The 17934-nt window shown below is 43.5% G+C and overlaps 1 protein-coding gene across 1 annotated transcript; it reads left to right on the top strand.

Annotated features, from left to right (window-relative positions):
* Nucleotides 1–7358: 7358 nt before the first annotated feature.
* Nucleotides 7359–17728, top strand: LOC136588781 (serine/threonine-protein kinase SBK1-like). Its single transcript, XM_066588237.1, has 4 exons — nucleotides 7359–7496; nucleotides 15366–15602; nucleotides 15987–16189; nucleotides 16397–17728. Exons 2-4 carry the CDS (start codon nucleotides 15431–15433, stop codon nucleotides 17147–17149), a joined length of 1128 nt encoding a protein of 375 aa, XP_066444334.1. The 5' UTR covers nucleotides 7359–7496; nucleotides 15366–15430; the 3' UTR covers nucleotides 17150–17728.
* Nucleotides 17729–17934: the final 206 nt, after the last annotated feature.

Genomic DNA, 17934 nt, shown 5'->3' with positions numbered 1-17934 from the left:
ACTGAACTGAAAACAGCACTTATGAGCAGACATCCAACAGCGACTGACAAACACCAAAACACTTACCTAGAATACCAACACGCATAAGCAGATGGAATAGCTAAAGTACAAATGAGGTATTGGTTTGTATTTTGGCCAAGATACAGTTAGGGCCAGAAATATTTGGACAGTGACACAAGTTTTGTTATTTTAGCTGTTTACAAAAACATGTTCAGAAATACAATTATATATATAATATGGGCTGAAAGTGCACACTCCCAGCTGCAATATGAGAGTTTCCACATCCAAATCGGAGAAAGGGTTTAGGAATCATAGCTCTGTAATGCATAGCCTCCTCTTTTTCAAGGGACCAAAAGTAATTGGACAATGGACAATGGACTCTAAGGGCTGCAATTAACTCAGAAGGCATCTCCCTCGTTAACCTGTAATCAATTAAGTAGTTAAAAGGTCTGGGGTTGATTCCAGGTGTGTGGTTTTGGATTTGGAAGCTGTTGCTGTGACCAGACAACATGTGGTCAAAGGAACTCTCAATTGACGTGAAGCAGAACATCCTGAGGCTGAAAAAAAAGAAAAAATCCATCAGAGAGATAGCAGACATGCTTGGAGTAGCAAAATCAACAGTCGGGTACATTCTGAGAAAAAAGGAATTCACTGGTGAGCTTGGGAACTCAAAAAGGCCTGGGCGTCCACGGAAGACAACGGTGGTGGATGATCGCCGCATACTTTCTTTGGTGAAGAAGAACCCGTTCACAACATCAACTGAAGTCCAGAACACTCTCAGGGAAGTAGGTGTATCTGTCTCTAAGTCAACAGTAAAGAGAAGACTCCATGAAAGAAAATACAAAGGGTTCACATCTAGATGCAAACCATTCATCAATTCCAAAAATAGACAGGCCACAGTTAAATTTGCCGAAAAACACCTCAAGAAGCCAGCCCAGTTCTGGAAAAGTATTCTATGGACGGATGAGACAAAGATCAACCTGTACCAGAATGATGGGAAGAAAAAAGTTTGGAGAAGAAAGGGAACGGCACATGATCCAAGGCACACCACATCCTCTGTAAAACATGGTGGAGGCAACGTGATGGCATGGGCATGCATGGCTTTCAATGGCACTGGGTCACTTGTGTTTATTGATGACATAACAGCAGACAAGAGTAGCCGGATGAATTCTGAAGTGTACCGGGATATACTTTCAGCCCAGATTCAGCCAAATGCTGCAAAGTTGATCGGACGGCGCTTCACAGTACAGATGGACAATGACCCCAAGCATACAGCCAAAGCTACCCAGGAGTTCACGAGTGCAAAAAAGTGGAACATTCTGCAATGGCCAAGTCAATCACCAGATCTTAACCCAATTGAGCATGCATTTCACTTGCTCAAATCCAGACTTCAGACGGAAAGACCCACAAACAAGCAAGACCTGAAGGCTGCGGCTGTAAAGGCCTGGCAAAGCATTAAGAAGGAGGAAACCCAGCGTTTGGTGATGTCCATGGGTTTCAGACTAAAGGCAGTGATTGCCTCCAAAGGATTCGCAACAAAATATTGAAAAAAAAATATTTTGTTTGGGTTATGTTTATTTGTCCAATTACTTTTGAGCTCCTAAAATGTGGAGTGTTTGTAAAGAAATGTGTACAATTCCTACATTTTCTATCAGATATTTTTGTTCAACCCTTTAAATTAAACGTTACAATCTGCACTTGAATTCTGTTGTAGAGGCTTCATTTCAAATCCAATGCGGTGGCATGCAGAGCCCAACTCGCGAAAATTGTGTTACTGTCCAAATATTTCTGGCCCTAACTGTACTTAAGCTCACGAGCCTACAACAAGGGTCCTCGTTGTCTCATGAGTCCCTACTCTAACAAGACAACTTTACAGAGGAGTCCTGCCTACAAGCGGGGTGATTATTCCAATAGGGACGGCCCCACGCTGGAACCTAGGGGCCTGGCTCACCCTAGATGGTAAGAGACAGAACACCGTTCTCAGGCACAAACAAAGAAGGGACATCCACCCTGAACAGGTAACTGTTCATACCTCATTTCTGGTCACCTACACAGACACTGAATACGTCGCTGTTCACAGCAACAACAAATAGAAACCCCACTCAGAACTCTCATGCATACAGGTATTAAACAGAAACAGTATTATTGTATCTTGTTACCACCAGAAGTGTGGGTGGTAACAAGATACAGGCTGCTCGACAGGCTGGGCACGCCCCCAGTTTTTAATTGTCCACAGGGCTGCCTCACCCTTTTTGGACTCACAGGTCCTGGCAGTGACTAACAGCGGCCTCCCCAGTGGCACAGCGGCTTCTTGACACAGCTAACTTCAACTACTCTCTAGCCTTCCCTCCCCCCCTCCCCACCCTCGCTCTCCTCACTGTCACCCAGCGCTGTCCCCTAATCCTCCAGTCTTCCTCTGCAGCCTCCCCCCCCAGCGTCCCCCTCCCTCACTGTCGCCCAGCGCTGTCCTATGCAGTCTTACTGCAATGTCCCTGCTCCCCACCAGCCTTCCCCACAGCCTCCCCGTCCTACTTCCTCACTCTCATCCAGCGATGTGCTGTTGAGTCCCCGATGCCGCACTGCCGCTCTCTGGTCCCACGTGGTCCCACGTGCTGCCAGTGCATGGAGGCCCCCAGGGAAGCCGCTGTGCCACCAGGGAAGCCGCTATTAGTGAGTGCCAGGACCTGAAAGCCCGAGCAGGGGGAGGCAGCCCTGCAGCCAATTAAAAACTGGGGGTGTGCCAAAGCTGTCAAGCAGCCTGTATCTTGTCACCACCCACACTTCTGGTGGGGACAAGATACAATAATACCAACAGAAACTAGTAACAATAATAACAATCTTTATTTGTACAGCACCAACTTATTCCGCAGCGCTTTCAAGGCACATGGGGAACACAAGTAATATGAAATTTACAGAAATTACAAGAGTTACATGTGGTATTCAATTATTTGGAAGGAGAGGGGGAGGGCTGATACTTTAGGGACAGGAGGTAGAGCAAGGAGGAACACAGCAATGCGAGGATAATATGTGATATATAGTTTTTAGGACATAAATAGGGTGGGCGTAGTACAGGAGGTCTGAGGCAGGAAGTGTACATAATAGGCAAAAATGGAAAGCTATAGGGAGGGGCAGGGGACATACTGTGGGGGTGGGGGACAAGATCAGGAGGTTTGGTATGGTACTTTGAAGAGGTGCGTCTTTAAGGCGCGTATGAAATTCCATGCATCCAGAATTGTCCGGATGTTTTGGGGAAGGGCATTCCAGAGAATAGGTGTTGCTCTAGATAAGTCCTGGAGGGGAGCATGTAAGGTTCTTATTAGAGGGGTGTTTAGTCTGAGTGTGCTAGCATAGCAGATTGCGTGGGCTGGGTGATGAATGGATAGGAGGGAAGCGATGTACGGTGGTGCGGCGCCATGGAGAATATTGTCGATGAGGGTGATGAGTTTAAAATTGAGTTCTGTAGTGTATGTGCAGCCAATGCAGTGACTGGCATAGCACAGAGGTGTCTGAAAAGGCGGCTGACTAGGAAGATGAGTCTAGCTGCTGCATTTAGTATGGATTGGAGAGGGGAGAGTCTGGTGCGGGGAAGGCCAATGAGCAGGGAATTGCAGTAGTCGAGCCAGGAATAGATGAGGTCCACAACGCGTGTCTTTGGCGTGTCTGTGGTGAGGAATGGATGGATTTTAGCAATAATCCTGAGGTGCAGGTGGCATATTCGGGCCAGAGATTGGATATGGGGTAAAGGAGAGGTCCGAATCCAGTGTGCCCCCAAGGCAGCAGGCATGCTGTCTGGGGGATATGGTAGTGCCAACTACTGATATAGAGATGTTGCAGGGAGGTCAGCTGGTTGAGGGCGTAAAGACAAGGAGGTCAGTTTTCAAGAGATTAAGTTTGAGAGTAAGGGAGGACATGGTGTTAGAGACAGCAGACAGTTTTGTTTTGGAGGAAAGGTGCAGAGATGTCGCTGGAATAGGTGTATAACCAGGTGTCATCAGCGTAGAGGTGATATTGGAGACCGAATCTACAGATGGTTTGTCCAATTTGGGCTTTGTAGATAGAAAGGAGAAAGGGGCCAAATACTGAGCCCTGGGGGACCCCAACAGCGAGGGAGAGCAGAGAGGAGATAGAGCCAGTGAAGGAGATGCTGAAAGAGAGGTCAGAGAGGAAGGAGGAGAACCAGGAGAGAGTAGTATCCTTTAGGCCGATGGAGCGAAACATGGTAAGGAGAAGGGCATGGTTGACAGTATCAAAAACAGCAGAGAAGGTCAAGGAGGATTAGCAGGGAGTATTCACTCCTCGATTTGGCCATCCTCAAGTCGTTTGATATTTTTGTGAGGGTGGTTTTGGTTGTGTGTAGGGGGTAGAAGTCAGACTGGAGGGGGTCGAGGAGAGAGTTATCAGAGAGAAAGCGTGTGAGGCAGGAATAGACCAGGCGTTGAAGTAGTTTGGAGATGACGGAGAGGTTGGAGATGGCTCGGTAGTTGGCAGCGTCTGTTGGGCCAAGGGTCGGTTTCTTTAGCAGAGGGGATATGTTGGAGTGTTTGAGATCAGACATCTGGAGGCCGCATCTCTCAAAAAGGAAGGGAGAGGGGGTCCGCAGAACATGCAGATGAGGAACATAGGTGTCCAGATTGTCCTCAGGGAAGGTGGAAGAAACACTTCAGACTAACATGCATAACCCCAAGCTCTGCATGGGAATAATATAAGATGAATAAATGACTGGTACGCGCTTGTAAGAGGGACTGATATTTATATGCAGCAGACAAGTGGTAATTGACTTGCTGGAGAACTTTGCACCATCAGCCAGCCTAATCAACCACATTTGCAGCAGTGTGCTCCCGGAAACCCATAGAACTACAGGTCCCAGAAGCACAAACGTCAAACAGGCTTTCCCCACTGAATTGGAAGTAGCCTGCAGTACCCCCATTGATCAGAAATTAGTGGCCTGCCTATCCTGAGGACTAGTCATCAATTTCTAAAGCCCAGATAACCTCTTAAACACAATTTATCACATGGAGGAGCCAGATCTTCTCACAGAATAAATGAGGTGGGACAGTGGAGAGGAATCATTGTACAGACTACAATGGAGGGACCACAGGAAAACTGCATGAATTACTAGTATGAGGGTCATTGAAGGGACTATTTGCATTAGACAAGCGCTATCCTTATGGGAATACTCCTTCCGTAGAGACTATCATAGCTCCAAACTTGTTTTAAAATAGATGCCAATCTGTTAAATAGGTTGTCCCATGAAAAATATTGTTTGCAGTTAAATCCACCCCATATTTATAAATATTTTTTGTATTTACACCTATTTAAAAATATTTATATCCCTTAATATTCCAGAATTAGTGTTAGAATAGCGCCACCTGCTGTTTCTATTGTATTTCCATCTCAGTACTTGGTGCAAGGTGGTCACACGTGCTCAGTCATTCCTCTCTGTTTGCTCCACTGATTATATGGAGGGATCCCTGATGCAGTGGGTCTGTTGCTTCTGAAGCTCCAGGGTCTTCTTTGCTTGTCAGAAGAGATGCTGAGTGAGCAACTGCAATAATGATATCTTACCCTCATCAGTTGCTTAGCATTCACTTTGATACTGGAGCTGCAGAAGCAGCTGACCCAGTACATCAGGGATCCCTCTACATAATCAGTGGAGCAGAGAAAGAAGCAGAACTGAGCAGGTGTGACCACCTGGGAACAATTACTGAGATGGACACCGGCTAGAAACAGCAGGTGGCGCTATTCCAACATTATTTGTAGAATATCTGGAAATATAAACATTTTTTTACTAAGGCCTCATGTCCACAGGCGGATTGGATTCTGTGCAGGGAATCCCACACAAAATCCAGCCTGCCCACGGCCAGTGAGCCCTGTGTACCTGTATTTTTGTGGCAGCGGCATTCGCGCGGATCTCTCCACTTTCGGGTTCGCTGTACTGTGCGTGGTCCTCATGGCTTGCCATCGGACATGCACAATACAGTTTTTTTTCTTTCAAACCCCTGCTCTTCCACTGGATCTGCGGCACATTCACAGTGTCAGCTGCAGGTGTACCGCAGATCGGGCGGCTTCCATTGACTTCCCGGCCAAAAATGGAGCATGCTGTGACTTGTTTTCCTGACCGAAAGGTCCGCAAAACAAATCTGAATGCTTTAATCCATTTGCGGATTCCCATGCTTCCCTATGAGCAGCTTGATTTGTGAATCTCCTGCACGGATTCCGTAAATCTAACCTGCCCATTCCTATTGAGCATGTTCAGTAAAGTCCATAAAATATAATGGCTACTATTCAGTTCTCTAATGAGCCTTGTGTGGCGCAGAGTGTTAAGGCAGCAGAAATGCAGTACTAAGGTCTCACTCACGACCTTGAGGTTCAATCCCCATGTGGTTCAGGTAGCCGGCTCAAGGTTGACTCAGCCTTCCATCCTTCTGAGGTTGGTAAAATGAGGACCCAGCTTGCTGGGGGGTAAAAAATGACTGGGGAAGGCAATGGCAAACCACCCCGCAAAAACAGTCTGCCAAGAAAACGTCACAATGTGACATCACTCTAGGAGTCTGTCATGATTCAGTGCTTGCACCAGGGAACTTTACCTTTGCCATTCAGTTCTATAGGCAATAATATCTGCCTGTTTTGGAGTGCCCTCTAATATCCAACTTTAAAATTACTGTCTCACTGTCCATTGACTTTAATCGGACTGGCTTTATACTAATTGTAGCAGGAGCAGCCTGCCACCCTGCTACATGTGAACATACCCTTAGTGAGCTTTTTCACCTAGAACCAAAAACTACTATCTGTCTTTCCATTATCCCAATCTTCTATGCAGATACAGAGTGTTTGGTGACAACCCTTCTAAACAGTTACTTACAGCAAACATAGGATTTGTCACTCAGTTTTCCAAAAATTCTGAATGGTATATAAATCTGCACTGTTGGGCAAAGTTCTTCCACCCTTCTTCTACTCCTCTGCCTGAGTAAATGTGAATCTTTATTGTAACTCCGAGTTTATAATTAATAGCTCAGGATAAGCAGAACCAGGAGGTTCAGGATGCGCAGGACTAGCTCAGCCTCTTCTGACAGCTCTGCAGTGCATGGAATTGGGACAGGACAAATTAAGTAGAGAATGTAAAGGTTGAAATGAATGTATTAGATAAAATATAAATGAAGAATGAATGCAGCATTTCTTCCCCTAATATAAGACTTGCATTTTGTGCTTGTGAATGCAGCCACTGCCCCTTCAGGAGCTGCATTGTGTGAAGCAGGCAGGATTTGCAGTGCACAGATTACACTGGTGGGAGGGTCTATTGCCACTACCATAGTAGACGGCTCAGCCTGTTTATCCATTCCATCTGCTGCAGAGACTGCGGGCTGACACTACAATGACACTGGCAGGATCCGCACTGGAACAAAGGCAGATCACAGGTCTATAATACACCCCAACCCTCTAGATTCAGCATCACCGCATGGATGGAAGCTATCTGACCTACAGGTTTTCCATGTAAGGTGAGGAGGATGCACTGCTCCATTATAATGGGCATCCCTATAGCTATGCAGCATCTGACATAACATATCATCACATTCATATACAGCATTATTGTCTAGTTATCTCATATATATATATATATATATATATATATATATATATATATATATATATATAATGTCCAACTCATTTCTATCTCTGCCCATCTATCATATCTTATCTTTCATTCTATGTATCTATCTCTTTCTGATATCTATCTCTCTCATATCTATCTATCTGTCATTATCTATATCTATCTATCTCTCTCATATCTATCTATCTCTCTCTCATATCTATCTGTCATTATCTATATCTATCTATCTATCTATCTCTCTCTCTCATATCTATCTATCTATCTATCTATCTATCTATCTATCTATCTCTCTCATATCTATCTATCTGTCATTATCTATATCTATCTATCTATCTATCTCATATCTATCTATCGATCACATATCTCTCTCATATCTATCCATCTATCTTTTCTTTTGACATTATCTCCATATCTTTTATATTAATTTTAGAATATTATTCCCCTTTGCTCCAATCATATGTAACAGATCAATCCTCATTTTATTACCCGGCAGCTTACATTCGCACATCCCCCCCTTGGTGGAGCCTATAGATCTTCTGGAGTGTAGTCCAGTAAATGCTTTGATGTTCATCTTAGACCTCAGACTAAGTCTTGTCCCTGAATGACTGCAGAGATTTCCATCTCTTCCCTGTTGATAGTGAGGTAAATGAGTTTTATTACTACAGTACAATCATGGGATGCTGGACCCCAATATAGCACCCCTGCATGAAGCTCCAGCTGGTCCATTGCTGCAGCAGTTACTTCCAGATGAGCATCAGTACTCTCTGGGTAGTACCCTTCAAGGAGCCACCTTGTTGCATGATCTACTTGCTCATCTTACCACTGTTTGCTCAGCTACTATTTGGTGGTCCACCTTGCACCTTGGATCAACCACAGGCTCCTTGTTTTGGATGAGGCCTTTTCCCAAGTCCTGATAGGCCTGAATGGTTTCTTTGATCCGCAACATGCAATTAGGAACGTCAGACTCTTCTGATTCTTCATGGGTAATGCCGTTGGCAGTTTCCAGGGCTGGTGAGATAGGGCATCCACATTCTTACTGCTGTGGCCAGGTTGGTACTTTCTTATACTTTCATTTGCCAATCAAGGCCACCCAAATCTATTCTAGGGCTCCCAGCTTGGCAGGCTCCAAATGTGTCAAAGAATTGTTCTTGAACCACAATGCAAATTCAAACCCATTAGAAGGTGAGTGATCTTTTCTGTAGCGGCCCACACCACGGCCAACTGTTATAGCTTGAATTGTAGTCAATGGGGTTCTTTCCTCCATGCCATAGTATTTGACAATCACTCATGCCTGCCCTTGCGTCAACATGGCTCCCTGTCCTTTCAGACTGCTATCTATATAGAAGTCAAATGATTTGGTAAAATCAGCATAGGCCAGAATGCAAGCCTCCTTTCTCCACACAATACTTTTCATCCTGATGGCCCTGGAAGTAGCAACATTTCGGAGAGTGTACAATGGTGCTGTCACTTTTGCAACATCTTTGATGAACCATCAAGAATACCCAGGAAGCCTTGAAGTTCAGTTACATTTCTGGGTACGGGTACTGCCAGTACCTTCAAGCTCATGGACTGGACTCCCTTCTTATTCACCACATGCTCCAGGTACTCAATGCCCTCCCAAAACAGCTGACACTTGTTAGGCTTCAATTTTAACTTATTTTGCAGTATCTGGTGAGATACTTAGAGGAAAAGAATGATACCATCCACACATAACAGTAGGCAACCTACAGTTCTCCTAAGAATAACTCCATGAGTCTCTGGAAATTTGTCGGAGCATCAGTAAGCCCAAAAGGCATATGGAGGAAATCAAACATTGGGTAGATAAATGCTATTTTTTCTTGGTTTATGCACAGTCAATGCCTTCAGTCACTTGTAATTCACACTAAATCACAGACTTCCATCATTAATTTTTATTATCATGTGCCCCTCAACCGCAGGCCAGTCTAGTTAAACTCCTCTGGCTGATCTTCGTAGGACGGCATGAAGAGTCTCTTGCTAATTTCCGCCTTGACCAACCCCCCAATATTCTCTTCTCAGTTTGCCCCTTCTAAAAAACCAAGTGTCTTACAGGGTTTGACGTTTGGGGTGCTGCTTCTTTTTCTTTAGTCGCCAATGCATCCTTCAGTTCTTTTATCATTCTTCCGATGGATGCCATTCAGGTTTTCAAGCTCTTATCTTTTGACAGTCTAGAGGCGTAACTAAAAGCTCTTGGGTCCTGATGCAAAATCTGTAACCTACCGATTATATTCTATTTATAATTCTTGTGACTTCTTATGTGATGAAGGGGCCTTGGGACCCCATAAGGCTCCAGTGCCCGATAGCGACTGCTACCCCTGCACCCCCTATAGGTATGCCCCTGTTTCTGCTTGCTAGATCACTGAAACTATTTTGACTTGTTCCTGTTTCTCTAATGTGATGCTTCCTTCAGCACCTGGTGTATCATCATTTCATGTATCATCATTTCACTGTATTCTCTCTAATGGCTCACTTCTGAGGCTCAACACAGAGTGATCCCACAGAACTTCAGCATTAGTAAGGCTCTCACGACCGTGAGCCCCAATGTGCAGTGAGCGAATCTCTGGCACGCCAACACTCAGCAAGTACGCAATAATATGCACACTTGCTGCATTCCTCCAATCTCCATGCATTGTCTTGGCGTGTATGCGAGTGTAATAATAATCTCAGTAGACCTCAAGCTGTTATCGCCGTGGGGAACCGGCTGATAATATTGTAACCTGCTGGCAGCCGTGACGAGAACAATGCAGCTGTGTGCACAGCTGGCCGTGGGATTAATCACATGCTGGGCTCTGCAAACAGCTCCTGGAGGCCCTTTTACATGCAGATGGAGATGATAAAGTGCTAATGGCCATTAATACTTCATGCGAATAGATTGCGAAATCTTTCAATCTCTCAGTTGTTTGAAAGATAATCTTTGCGCATAAATGGGTCTATACATGTACCCAAGGATGCAGGAAATCTGTTCAAATTGTCTTTCTCTTGCAGTAGAACTGTTCTTTCTTGTCTCGACCCCTTGTAGGGCCAACTCTACAAGACCACATTGCACTGTTGCCCCTTCCAGCCTCTCTCACCAGTCTTCTAGCAATAGATCGGATTCATTGAACTTAGGCATATCGTTCAGGGGGGCTTCCATGGGTACCATTGGAAAAACTGGGTTTCAGGATGGTGCATATCTTTCAGTCTCCATATTTCTGTCCACTAGCACCAAATGTAAGGTGTAGGTGGACTGTGACAATCAAAATGAAGTTGGGGCTATAATGAATGTTTTTTTTTTTACTTAGGTCGATGCACCATTCAGGGTACCACAGAAATGTCAAGTTTGTTTAGTTATACGACAACATTTTGTGCCTTTTTTTTACTATTTCTATATTATAGTTCCTGTAACTATGGAATCGGTTTGTAACTGGAATTCAAGAGTCTTCCAATAGTCTCTCTGGCTCAGTAGTAACATTCCAGGTGCTCCTGTCCCTTTCATAAGTGACTTTTGTACTCCTGCTTATCCTGGTCACTGCTGAGACCTCAGAACAGATTAGTATTTGCAGTGCTGCTCAGTGAGCCACACTCCGGGCACTGACGGCATATCCCTGACAAGGAAACTCTGGTGCTTCTATGGGGGCACTGCAGGGGATCCTTGGTGGCCAGATCACATGACCATACCATAGATCTCTCCCTTCAGCTCTGTGTCTCTCTCAGGAACACACTGAAGGTTCCCCTTCCCATCTGGGCTGTAACTCTTTCCCTAAGACCAGCCTCTTGAATTATAGTGCCTGCCGCCTTCTATAAATTGCATGTCCTTTGGCTCCAGTTTGCGACAGCACCTTAATGCATTTAGTGATATGGGCCAAGCTGGTATAACATGGGCACTTCTAGTATATAATTATATATGTACAGCTGGTATAAGTAATCTATTTTGTATATATAGAGATATGGACTATGCTGGTATAAACTGCATATTTAGGTACCCCTAGTATAAGTTACACATATTCTAATATATAGTGATATGGACTATGCTGGTATAATCTAGGTATTTATGTACACCTAGTATAAGTTATATATAGTGATATGGACTATGCTGGTATAATCTGGGTATTTATGTACACCTAGTATAAGTTATATATAGTGATATGGACTGTGCTGGTATAACCTGAGCATCTTATGGTATATTATTATATCTTCAGCTGGTATATGTTATACATCTTCATAGTGATATGAACCAGGGTGAAGTTACTTGTGTATATTCTTCTAGGATAGGAGTGTGATAATTTTGTGTCACAGATTGAGAGTAAAGGCGCTTTTAGACATAAAGAGAACCTCATGATTTTTGTTTGCACGAGCGAACAAACTGGTGATGTCATCATCAGCTTGTTCTGCGCTCATCTTGTGGGAAGTCATAGCCAGACGGACTATAAGGGCTCCTGCACACTGGTGAAAGCTATATCGGGATGTGATTGACATATATCACTGTCGCAATCCTTCTGGAAGCCCTGAATGTGAGTCATTTCCGCACTGAAACAGCCTCCCATCCCAGCAGGGCTGAAGGAATCTCTTGCTGTGGTTGTCATAGTCATAGTGATCTTCTCTCACTGATGTCATTAGGGCCAGCGGCAGCAGCGCCAGCCCCATTGAAATCAATAGAACATGATCAGTAAAGGAATCCCCCTGCTGCAGCTGTCACAGCTGCAGCAGTGGATCCTGATGTTCTCCCATTGTTCTCAATGGGAGATGATCACGATCCTCTGCCACTGCTGTGACAGCAGTCGCAGGGAACTCTTTGCAGCGGGGATTTTCGGGTGGAGGGGGGGCTTGAAATGTAAGCCCTACCCCAAAAATAATCTCTAACTGTAGAAAAAAATAATAATACATCACCTTATTAGCGCTGTCATCTCTGGCGCATCTTCTTGCAGGTCCCTGACACTTTGCTTCAGCTTCTCTCCTGGTCGGGGATTGCAAAATCCCTGCCTCCTGAAAGCACTGCCTGTGATTTACTGAGCGCTGTGACCAACCAGAGGCAGCGCTCAGCTGTCATTCAATGAACACGTCAAGGTGGGTGGAATATAACATGCCGGGCAGAAGTTGATGAGTTAGGTGGAATATGACGAGTTGGAAGAAATATAAGGAGCCTGGCAGAATATAACAAGCTGGGTAGGATATATCAAGGTAGGTTCAATATAACAAGTTGGTAGGAATATGAAGAGCTGGACGATATATAACGGTCTGAATGTAATATAACAAGCTGGGCAAAAGATGACAACCTAGGCGGAATATGACAAGTTGGGAGAAATATTAGGAACCAAGTGGAATATAAGATGCTGGGCAGAATTTGTGACGAGATGGGCAGAATACAAGCTTGTCGGAATATAACAAACTGGGAGGAATATAAGAAACTGGGCGGAATATAACAAGCTGGATAGGATATGACAAAGTAGGTGGAATGTGACAAAATGAGAGGAATATAAGGAGCCAGGTGAAATATAACAAGCTGGACAGAATATGACAAGATTTGTGGAATTTAATAAAAAGGGAGCAGTATAACAAACTGAGCAGAAAGTAAACTGGGAGGAATATAAACAGATGAGCAGTATATAGTGAGCTAAGTAGATATAATAAGCTGGGCCGAATGTGACAAGTATGGCGAGCCGGGGCGGAATATAACCAGCTGGGTAGAACATGATAAACCGCGCAGAATATGCCAAGTATGGCAGAATATAGCAATCTGGGAAGACTATAAGGAGCTGTGCAGAATATATCAAGCTGGGAGAAATATACCAAGTAACAGAAAATAATGAGCTGGGATGAATAAAACAAACTGAGAGGTATATGTTATAAGCCGGGCAGAATATCTCTAATAAGTGAGTAGAATATATATTGAGCTGGACGGAATATGACAAGCTGGGTGGAATATAATCATCCGGGTCGAGTAAAATGAGCTGAGTGGAATATGAAGAACTCAAGGCCCTAATATTAACATTCAGAAGTTGGACATCGTGGTTGCTACTGACCACAGCATTTAAGTGGTTAAAAGGTTGGCATCACCAGACCATTGCCGTGGGATGCTATCTGTATAATACTCAATGCCGTACATATATGGTGCCATAGGAGCTCGGCCTGCTGTCGGTGTTGTACACAGTGGATGCTGGAAGGGGTTAAATTGGCACAGTAATACAACTCTGGCTAATTTTAGAGCCCGTGTTAAACATATTATGCTTTTCTTACTAGATTTGTTTTGATTATAATCTTCATAATAGGCATCTGATTGTGATATTGCGAGGACTACAGGATGTGTAATGTGTTCGCGTGCTCTACGGGTCTTCTCCTAATTACCTCTCCGGGATTACAGAGCAGGCAGGCAATGTTTTAATGCACCAGATGCTCCATCTGCGTCCTCCTGCTCAGTAATGGAAGCGCACGTGGCATTTCCAGTCCTCGCCGAGTGTTGTTTATCCTGATAGATTCTAACAGCTCTGTTGCTGAAGACTATAAAAACAATCGGGGACAATTAGTGCGTCACATTCCATGGTCCAATATGCGATAGAAAGGAAAGAATGAGCATATTTTCTAGCAGGTACAGTATTGTCACCGCCACATAATGGGAAGCTCACGGCCTGGATGGAATGTTATTACTATTTTAGCAAATTTCAACAAGTCTGTTTCATATTTATTTTTATTCCTTTGCTTTTATTTATTTTCTATCATTTTTTAAATATTTTTATTTTCTTTTTTTGCTTATCATGTTTATTTTATTGTGCTAAGTTTCTTAAAGGGCCACTCCAGTGAAAACACATTATTCCATCCCTGTCACCCCACCTGATTACCTATCACACTCTGGAGGTCATCTCTGTATGTTGAGCCACTTCCATGCACCTCGGCTTCCTGTGTGATGCTTATCAGCACCATCTGCATGATGAAAGTTTTGCTTTCACTTTCACATCAGCACAGCATTAGCTGCAGGTTGTACCATTCCTGCTGGCATATTTAGGATTTCAGCCGCAGTTCAGCAGCGCTGCTGATTAGAGCCACCTGATTGGCTCTTCGGCACCACATAATAACACCCCATAATAACCATAATAGTATGGTTATATCTAATAGCACATTCAGTAAAAGCAGTTAGAAATGAATAGGGATTTTTTTTTCTAAATTAGTGATATTACTCCTATTTTTTCCCTTTTAATCTCCTTCAGAGGGTGATTACATGTAGCGTTTAACTTTTCAATCCACTTACAGAACATAGTCGCAAGTAGCAGAGGGCATTCCAGCAACTCATGTGTTGTCCTGTCCCAATTATCTCCAAGGGGATTACTGAATGCTGGCCAGCAGTGTTGTAATTAACACTTCTCATTAATTTAGGTTTAGAGAGAGTTCACCCTATCAGGTAGGTTGACTCAGAAGAGAACATGTTAAATTAGGGTTGCAAAGCAGCATGGACTGCAAGATGTGGTGCACAGTAGTGAGAGGCTAGAGCTGAAGCATTGGGTCATACTGTGAGGGTACAGGCTGTACAATGTAATGTGTCCCCTACATCCTTTAGTGATGATGAAAATGTTGGTTGTTGAGAATGATGAGGACTGACAAGGTTTGACGGGGGCAGTTATGATTGATAAGAATGATGGTTGATGATAATAGATGGGCAATGAGAAAATAGGAGAGCTGGTGATGAGCTTTGATTAAGCACACTGATGACAGAGGTAAATAAGCAACATCACTATTTGGTGAATTACCGTAATTGTCACTTTAGTTGCAGATTTCCGTGGATCTAATGAAAGTGCAACATTTTGGCAACTAAATTACTTCACGTAGATAATAACCATGAGTGTTTCATCACTACTGTCCCGAGGAGCAGTGGATATTCTTGAGGAGCTACAGATGTTGACAGCAAAGACAATGGAAAAAGTAGAAATCACAAAACAGTATGAGGTCATCAGAGAACTTGGGAAAGGGACATATGGAAGAGTTGATTTGGTGATCCATAAAGCCAAAGGTAAGACTTGTAACATTTGGATAAAACGGAACTTGAGGTTATGGTATACAAAGAGGAGAGGACAGTGTTGTGCTGAGTTAATGAACTGACGTTTAACCCCTTCAGTGGCAGGTTTATTATTACCATGCCAGCACAGCAAGCCCCAGAGATTTTCCGGAGCTAATTCGAAGTGGCCAGCATATACAGTGCCACAATAACTCTGTGTCCTGGCCAGCATTTCAGCACTAAAGCTGTACACGGAAATCTTCCGGGGTTTAACTGCATAGTCAGTGCAGCAAGCCCCGGAGATTTTCTGGGCGTGCCACTAAAGGGGTTAAAGGAGGACGAAGCAGTCATTACACATCATTATTTGGCACATTAAGTACAGTTTTTTTGTCACTTTAGGTACAAAGATGGCCCTAAAGTTTTTGAGGAAGAAAACAACAAAGCAGAAGAGCTTTTTGCAGGAATATTGCATTTCAAGATACCTGTCAGCCTGTCCATATATTATTGGCATGTATGACATCGCTTTTGAGACGGATGAATACTATGTGTTTGCCCAAGAATATGCAGTAGCTGGGGACCTTTTTGATATCATCCCTCCACAGGTACGTATGGAAAACAACAACTATGGTTAAAGGCTTAAAAGAACATTTCTGAAGCCTGCCAGCACTTTGACAGAATAAAGTCTAACAATTTGTATCATGTCTCACCTCCAGAAATACACACAGTATTATTTCTCCATCCTATCTTATTCAAAGGAAATATAGTTTCCATGTTTCATATTATTCCATATTTTTTTCACCCAATTCTAGGTTGGTCTTTCCGAACATACAACAAAACGCTGCATCTACCAAGTAGCGTTAGCACTGGATTATCTCCACAACCGAAAGCTTGTCCACCGCGATATCAAGCCAGAAAATATTCTCATTTTCGATAAAGAATGCCGAAAAATTAAGCTCTCCGATTTCGGCATGACCAGGATTGCTGGAACCACGGAAAAGCGTGTGATCGGAACAATCCCCTACACGGCTCCCGAACTTTGTGAAACTTCAAAGCACAGTGGATTTTTGGTGGAACATAGTATTGACGTGTGGGCGTTTGGGGTTCTTCTATTCTGCATGATGACTGGGAATTTCCCTTGGGAAAAAGCATTACATTCTGACTCCTTTTATTATGAATTTTATCAGTGGCAAAAATACAAAAATGCCAATGTGCCATCGCAGTGGCGGAGATTTACCTCCCATGCCCTTAAAATGTTTAGCAAATTGCTTTCCATCGAGCCAGAGAAAAGATGCTCCATTAAGGATATCCTCTGGTATTTTGGCAAGACCTGGCTGGTGACCAAGGAAGAACCACATCCTTCTGAGGCCAAAAACAACAACGATGTCTTTGTACATATTAAATCTCAGGGTCTTCCTTATCTCAATGGCAACACCCTAGATAGCAATAAGAGCGACACCAGTCCCAGTTTATCATTTTCTTCGTGCAGCAGCTATGAGGACATCCCAAAAGAAAGTAACGCAAATACCATCTTAGTGTCTGCACCCATTGAGATATGTGTATGAAATGTTTTTCTTCATTGTATGCTATATGTAGACAGAGCAGACTTCTTTTGGACTAATGGCATAAACTAGCAGATATCATCTTGTTTATCAGTCATGTTTTTCATATGTACTGGCAACATATCATCAAATAATGGTCTGATGAGACAATTGAGCTTTGTAGGTTTAAGCTTGCCTGCCCAATGATCAGAAATCCGAGGATAGCCCACTGTTGTTGTTGATGCTTTTGCCTAATTAAAGGCCATGTATGTTTTACAACAAATTCTATTCTGAACTATAAGTTATAAATTCACAAAATTGTAATTTAAAAATGTGTATTTATTCGAATTATTTATTATCAATTATTATCCATACATATTCGTCAAATTAACTTTTAGGTTATTTTATTCTAATTACATCTTAAAGCTGTTTTCAGCTTTTTAAAAATGTTTTCTGATATCTTTATATGGGTTAAAATAATAATTAAACCCAGATTCACCTTCAAAATCCCCCACCAATCTAGCATCCACGTTTCTGTGACCCCGCTCGCCTTTATTCACCTGGGTACATTGATAATAGAGATGAGCGAGCCCGCTCGGTAAAGGCAGTTACTCGAGCGAGCATCGCTCTTCTCGAGTAACTGCATACTCGTCCGAGCAAATGCGGGGGGGCGGCGGTGGGGAGAGTGAGTGAGATCTCTCTCCCCCCTGCTGCCCCCTGCTGCCCCCCGCATTTGCTTGGACTAGTATGCAGTTACTCGAGAAGAATGATGCTCGCACGAGTAACTTCCTTTACTGAGCGGGCTCGCT

Source organism: Eleutherodactylus coqui, chromosome 13 (genome assembly GCF_035609145.1).
Source record: "Eleutherodactylus coqui strain aEleCoq1 chromosome 13, aEleCoq1.hap1, whole genome shotgun sequence".
Lineage (NCBI taxonomy): Eukaryota > Metazoa > Chordata > Amphibia > Anura > Eleutherodactylidae > Eleutherodactylus > Eleutherodactylus coqui.
The sequence above is the reverse complement of the archived record's forward strand: the minus strand, read 5'-3'. Positions and strand labels throughout refer to the sequence as shown.